General features: G+C 60.8%; 1 protein-coding gene across 8 annotated transcripts in view; it reads left to right on the top strand.

Annotated features, from left to right (window-relative positions):
• The first annotated feature begins 358 nt into the window (after positions 1-358).
• The window catches only part of SCN5A (sodium voltage-gated channel alpha subunit 5), a 60646-nt gene continuing 53661 nt past the window's right edge, over positions 359-7343 (top strand). For all 8 annotated transcript variants that reach the window (XM_023763408.1, XM_006099770.3, XM_023763403.1 and 5 more), the window contains exons 1-2: positions 359-444; positions 1768-1896. In XM_023763408.1, the coding sequence (XP_023619176.1) occupies positions 365-444; positions 1768-1896 (209 nt within the window). In that variant the 5' untranslated portion in view covers positions 359-364. The remainder of the gene's footprint in view (positions 445-1767; positions 1897-7343) is intronic.

The raw sequence follows: 7343 nt of genomic DNA on the forward strand, positions 1-7343 counted from the left end.
CTCAGGAGGTTTACAAATGCCACCTCCCTCCAAAGAGGCTGTAAAAACCTCTGAGGTCTGGGCGTGCCCTTCCCCCCTTGCCTCCAGATGGGCCTTCAGGGGACCTGCTAAAGGTGCAGGTTCGTGTGTCTGGTCCCTCTCAGGGGCTGCAGTGCCAGGGAGAAGACAGAGGCCAGCCTGGGTGGGGAGGTTGGTAAGGACTGGGCACAGCTCCAATGTGTCTTCTTGGAGCCTCTGTCTCATGGATGTGGCAGCTCTGGCCTGGGAGTGACGACCCCCGGGCCAGGCCCCTCTGGCCCTGGTGGCCTGGCTGACCCCCACCCCTCAGCGTGGTTTTCCTTGACCCCTGGCCACGCTCTTCAGCATGCTCATCATGTGCACCATCCTGACCAACTGCGTGTTCATGGCCCAGCACGACCCTCCGCCCTGGACCAAGTATGTCGAGTGAGTATCTGCAGGGCCTCTCTGGCTGGCCCCTCCCTCCCTTCCTCCCCCTTCTATTCTGCGGCCCCACCAGTCACCCCTGAAGAGGGCTGGGCCCAGGCTCAGGACACATCCACCTGGGGGGTTCTTGGCCCAGCCCCCTCCTTCTTTTGCTGCTTCCCCTCCTGCCAGCTTCCTGCTCCGAGTTGTGCCCTCAGGGGAGGAAGCTTTCCAGGTCGGCAAAGTAGGGGTTCCCCCCAACGAGGCCTGAGGACATGGGAGAAGGCTCTCAAACAACAACAGCAACAACAACAATAATAATAACTGATTGAGCGCTTAGCGCATGGCAGACGCTGCCCTCGAACAGTAAACATCATCATCTCCTTGAACCCTCACGGTGACCCAGGAGGGTAGGTGCAGGCACATCCTATTTGACAGATGAGGAGACAGAGGAGGAGAGTAGTGCCTTGCCCGATACCATGCCGCTGGGAGGTGTGGCCGCCCGGAAGAGGTGCAGGGCTCTCCCCACTTCAACACCACACTCTGCCGCCTTTTCCCTCCGAGTCCTGCCTCTGTCACCATGTGCACCGTTTAGAAAACTGCTTCTGCTCCATCCTTCCCTGATGACAGCCTTACCTGCGGGTGTTGAGCAGACCTGAGAGGCTGTGGTGCATCTGGATCCTGTTTTCAGGAGATGGAAGCAGCTTGCGGGTGGCGGTCCCTGTTCACACGGGACCCCTCAGTGCTGCCCCCTCCCTGGGGCCTGCATCCAGCTCCTGGGACCTGGGAGGCACAGGGGGTGGCCCTCTCCCATTCCTGGGGGCCACAGCCCCCGCTTCCAGGCATTAGAGAACAGTCCCTACCCGTCCTCAGGTGTTAGAATAGAACCCCCTTTCCAAGGTCACGATAGACATCTGTAGCCACCTGCCCTGTAGGCGGTTGAGCGCGGACCATGCTCTCTCCTCACTAGCTGCTGAGGACCCACAAATAAGGCGAGGGGCTGTGACTTGGGTGTCCTTACTGTCCCACAGGCAGACCCGGTGGCCACCATAGGCCTGTGCCCATGGACTCCCAGGCCTGGGGTAAGGAAGTCGGTGGAGGGTCCTCTGACATCAAGACAACCAAGAGGAGATGGAGGCACAGGGGGCACGTGGCAGGCACTCTGTATGAGTAGCCACATGGGAAGATGGATTGTTAGCCGGAGGTTGGAGACAAAGCTCAGCCCACACCGCCAGCCCAGCCTGGAGGCCCTGAGAGGGGGCCGCGCAGGACTCACGCCTCCTGGGGAGCCGGGGAGCCTGGCCGCAGGCTTCGCCTCCCTGAGAGACCCGTCTCTCCTCCCAGGTACACCTTCACTGCCATTTACACCTTTGAGTCTCTGGTCAAGATACTGGCCCGAGGCTTCTGCCTGCACGAGTTCACCTTCCTTCGGGACCCGTGGAACTGGCTGGACTTCAGCGTGATTATCATGGCGTGAGTACCTCGCTCCCCCTCTGCGTTGTGCGGTGCCGCGCCAGGCCACCCCGAGGGGCAAGTGCATCTGGCTGCACCCGCCCTCCCGGCCTCCCTACTGCCGTCCACATTGTGGCTCTGCATGGGGCCGTCTAACAGCCCACCTTGCTGCCATGGCAGGGGGAAGTCAGGAGGGAGCCCTCGGCTCATCCTGGTGGGATAGCCGGGCCCAGAGTAGCTCAGGCCACGGTGGTCAGGTCCACTGCCCGTCCGTAGCCTCATGGCAGCCCTGTGCTCACGGGACACCGTTAACATTCTGGTTGAGCACCCTCTGGCCTATCCACCAAGGGAACCCAGGGTTATAGCCTGAAATGCCCCAACCACGGTGAACAGTGACTGTGAATGAAACCACAGTAAAGAGAGAGAAGGAGCCTGGGGAAGTGGCCGGGCATCCCCAGGAACTCACGCCACGCCCACCAGCATGTCTGCTCTGCCCAGTCATAGACTCCACATTCGGCTCATTTTAAGGCACCTGGTCCCTGACATGGCCCACTGGGTCCTCCCACCAGCCAGAGAGGTGGGCTGGATGGAGATTCCCTACCCGATTTTACAAATGAGAAAAACTAATGCCCAGGAGCTCACCAGGAAGTGAACGCGACCCCTGGCCCCGCCTCCTCGCCTGGGAGGACACCCTGGCTGAAGGGCTGGCTTGAAGCCTGTCACTCGGTGTCCCAGGCATCAGTGTCCCAGGCATCGGGCGCTGGGTTTTGGTGGAGACAACCCATCAGGGCGGGCCTCCCAAGCAGGAGCTGGGGTCAGGGGCTCAGTGTAGACTTAGAGCAGTAGACGGGTGCTGGGCAGAGCTGAGCGAGAGCGGAAGAAAGAGTAGTGGGGCAGGAGGACCCAGAGTGGTGGGGCTGGGGGCAGGCTCCTCCCAGGCCACAGTAAGAGCCAAGAGCAATGGGAGCCAAAGACCGCTCTGGCTGCCTTGTGGACAGGAGACGGAGGGGAAGGGTGAGAGCAACAGAGCAGTCGGGAGGCTATTTTAGTAGCCAGGAGAGGGGGTGGGGTGGACCAGGGTCCAGGTGGGGAAGGTGAGTGTCATGGTCAGATTCTGGGTATACAGTGAAGATGGGGCTGACCGGAGAGCCCAGGGCTGTCCTTGGCTGGAGCCGCTGGGTGAATGGTGTTACCACTTGTTGAAATGGAGAATGGAGGGAGGAGCTGGCAGAGGGAGGCAGGGAGTCCAAGGGCCACTTTGGAATGTATTTAGTTTGACCCCCACCCAGGGTGAGATATGGAGTCAGCAGCTGGAGGTTCCAACCTGGAGCTTGGGCTAGAGGTCCGAGCTGGAGATGTACGTTCAGAAGCCATTGGGGTGCAGAGGGTGTTTAAAGCCAGGAGACCAGATGAGCTCATCCAGGAGGGAGTGTAGACGGATCAGGGAAGCCGCCTGGGGGCTGGACCGAGGGACGTTCCACATCTCGGGGTCAGGATGGGGGCGGGGGGGGGGGGGCGGGAGGGCACTGCCAGGGAGGGTGGAGGGAAATCGGGAGAGAGCAGTGTCCCAAAAGCCAACTGAGGGCTGGGACTCAATTTGAAAGATACAAGGCTGCGTGAGGAAGGCAAGAACTGAGACTGGACCATCAGCGTCAATATTGCTAATGACCTTGACAAGACAGGTCAATGAGTGGAGGACTTACGCCTGATTATAGAGAGAGGGAGGAGGGGAGGCGGAGCAAGTGGAGACATCGATGTTGTGGGATTTGCTGTAAACAGGATCAAAAGCAGGGTGGTGGCCAGAGGGGAGGATGGGTGCAGGGAGGATGTTTAAAGAGGGAGGTGTCTTTGCAGGCGGATGGGCAGCATTCGGGAGAGAAGGGAAGTTTGGGGTGAAGGCGGGGGATTGCAGGATGGAAGCTTGAGCAGGCCGAGGGCGGGGGAATCCAGGGCCAGGCGGAGCGTTGGCGTTGAGTGGGGAAGGCAGGATTTCAGGTGGAGAGGGAGGTGGACTCGTAGAGCCGATGACGAGAGAACTGTCTCTTCTGAGTGCTGCTGTTTTGCTCAGTGATAACAAGCAGGATGGTCAGCTGAGAACATGTGGTTGGAGGAGAGTGGGAGCGGGAGTTTGCACTGACTTGGGAAGGGGTAGTATGGCCGCTGTGCCCCATGGGAGAGGGGCAGTGGTCCATGGGCCCCTGACGCCCCAGTGTCCCAGGAAGGGGGCTCAGCAGGAAGGACACAGCAGCTGCCTTCCCACCCCGGAGCCTGAGCAGCACAGTTTCATGAGGACGATGCCCCTGAGCCTGGGAAAGACACCGTGCCCTGGGCCCTTGTCTGATGGGCACCAGGCTCTGGCCTGTCTTCAGCCCATGACTCTGGGAAATGCTCTGCTTGACCTCAGGCCCTTCGCCAGTCCTGTCCCGTCTCAGGAGAGAATCCCGGCCTCCATCCCCCTCAGGATCCCACGGGGAACCCCTCCTTCCGCTCGGAGTCACAGAGCAGGTGTGCCCGGCCTGCCTTCACCCTGTGCCAGAACCGGGGGGACAGAGCAGAACGAGGCCTCAGAGGCCGCTGTCGTCCCTAGGACTGCATGGACCCCCTGGACGTCAGCTCTGTGCTCTGGGCTGGGTTGGCCTGGCAGCTTTGACTGACACTGGTTCTGTCTCATGAAAACAATTAATTGCTGCCGTGGGAATGCCGTAAAATGCATTTTGCTCTAGCCAACTGGGTCAATAACGCCGGGCTCTTAGGATAATCCAAGGTGTCTTAAGTGGCAGCAAAGTTGTATGAAACTCCCCATCCCATCTCTTTCTTATGGAGATGGGGAAACCGAGGCCCAGAGAGAGCCTGCACTTGCCCAAAATGGTAGAATGTATCGGCAGCAATGTCTCCTAGCTCATAACCATGAGAGGCACCCCAAGTCTGGTGTTCCTGGCCAGGCTTCGACCTGACCCCCCACCCCCACCTCCACCTGATTTCGAGGTGGTGGGAGGGTTGGAGGGGGTGTCAGGAAACCCGCCAGGCCCAGCCTGCAGCCCGCCAGCCAGAGCTCTTCCTGTGGCCCCCTCCCAGCTGGGCATTACCTGCCAGTTAGCACAGCCTCCCACCTTCTGGGGTTGTTATGGAAACCAAACCTGGAGGGGAAGATGGGGGGGGAGCAGAGAGGAGAAGGTGGCAATCACCGCCGATGCTAATGTGTTGAGTGTGCCCTCTGCCTAGCAGCCCAGGAGGGGCCATCGGCATCGAATGGGAGGGTGCACAGCAGGCCCGGGCAGGGCAGGGAGAAGGCCCAGGCCTGCCCTTCCTCGTGGTTCCTGGGCCCCCAGAAAGGCTCCCTCTGCACCGGGGCTGGTGTGCGGGATGGCATTCTCACCCACACCCTCTGCGCCTTCTGTGCCGGGGCCCACGACCCCACCCCAGCCCTCTGCCCCTGCCCAGCAGCGTGGTCATGGCAGGGGAAGGAGAATGGCTTGGAGGAGCATTTTGCCAGCCTGGCAGGAGGATTGGGCTCCCACCCAGCACGGCTGAAGCTGGTCCTTTGCCAGATATGGGTCTCTCCTGCCTGGCCCCACTCCCAGGCCCCACGAGAGGCCTCGCTAGGAGGCTAAGGCCCCAGGCTCTGGGCGGAGTAAAAGGCGACAGCCCCGTGTCCCACACGTGGTCACAGCCACGCCATGCCCCCACCCAGCCCTGTGCCCCACCTTCCAGACTTCTACCCCCCCCCCGCCCCCGGATTGCTCCCACACGTGTCCAACATCACAAACACACCACCAGCGGCCCCTCCGCTGTTCTCAGCCACTTGGCTGGCTTTGCAAGCCTGGGTGCACACACATCCGGACCCTGGGGTCTCGGCTTCTCTGTGCTCAGAACCAGCTGCTGAGGGGGCAGGGGATGAATGGAGGGCAAGCGCTGCCTGCACTGGGGACCTGAGGGGGTGGGGAAGGCAGGTGCACAGCAGGACAGGGCCAGGGCGGGGCAGGGAGAAGGGGACGGGCAAAGACAGACAGAATCACTTCACTGGAGCCTCAGGACAGGCAGGTCTATGAAGGACAGGAGGGGAGCAGCAGGGACGGTTGGTTCCCTCTCGGATCTACACAGTACTCCCCTCTCTCCCTGGAACCGGAAGAAAAAGCCTTGAAGCCAGAGGCCAAGCAAGGAAAGCTCCCCTCCCCCTCCGCCCCCCGCCACCAGCCAGCCACAGGAGACAGGGCCCAGAGCCCCCAGCCGGCCGGGCGTCCATGGATGGCAGCATGGGCAACGTTTCCCGCTTAACTTAACCGTCAAAGTTAAGGCAGCCCTGTGTCTGGACAGAGCCCAAGCCTGAGAGGGGAACGTGGAACAGAGGCCTGAAGGTCTGACCCGTCAGAGAGATCGGAATAGCCATCAAAATTCGAGAGGGAGCGCGGACCAAATCAGTAGGTATATATGGGCCAGAACAAAGGAGGTGACTTCTGCTCCCTGCCGGAAGGTGGGCTGCATCCGATCATCGCTGCCCTGGAGGAAGATTTGTTGGCTGAAGTGGGTCCAGGAGGCGGAGTGGAAGTGGAAACGGTCTGTGGTGTGACAAGAAGGAAAGTTCTGTGGACTCCCCATCCCTGCAGGGATGTAGTGAGCAAGGAGGGAGCAGACGTGGTCTGCAGGCCCCGTGCGTGGCCGTGGAGGACGCTGGTGCCAGCCAGTGTCAGCGCTGGGCCACACTGGACCCTGCTGACCCCCGGACACCGAGTCCCCTGACACAGCTGCCAAGTCCTTCTCTGTAGACACCCCCGGCCCGAAGGCCGATGCAGAAGTTCCGAGTAGAGTGGAGGGGCCTGGTTCCCCGACTGCCTGGCAGAGTGAGTCCCGCGGCACTGCCAGCCCACCCTTGGCACTCTCCCGGCGTCGCTGGGCTGACGTCCTGGGTCTGACATCACTCAGACACCAAGTCAGACACACTTGGTTAAACATCAGACGTCCCGAGTCCGCTGTTCTTTGTTAAACATCAGACACCTTCGGTTAAATGTCAGACACCCTGCATGCGAAGCCGTTGGTTAAATATCACAAGTCACTTGCCATTGTCCCGATGGCCCTGGTCACATACTGTCCCTCCGTCTCTCAGACATGCTGGTCATGTGGCCCCTCCACACGTGTCCTCACACTCTGCTTGGGCAGGTCCCTGCCCCCAGAGAGCACTCCTTCCTCCTATACCCGTGGAGGCCATGGAGGTCCGAGCTGTAGGCGGGAGCCCGCGCCCACTCGCTCTGCTCAGCGTCACTGGGCTCAAGAAAACCCCAATGGCTGCTCACCTCCAGAGGGCTCTCCTACTGTGGAGACCCAGCGCATCCCTGGGGACAATGAGGGTCTGGGGTGAAGACTGGGGTGGACTCATGCAGGGGGAGGGTTGGAGTCTCCCTCAGATCCCTGGTCCTGCTTTTTTTCTCTTCTGGTGCCACTGCTGTGAGCAGTGGAGGAGCTGATGATCAGCA

The sequence above is a fragment of the Myotis lucifugus genome, unplaced genomic scaffold, assembly GCF_000147115.1.
Source record: "Myotis lucifugus unplaced genomic scaffold, Myoluc2.0 scaffold_283, whole genome shotgun sequence".
NCBI classification, from domain to species: domain Eukaryota; kingdom Metazoa; phylum Chordata; class Mammalia; order Chiroptera; family Vespertilionidae; genus Myotis; species Myotis lucifugus.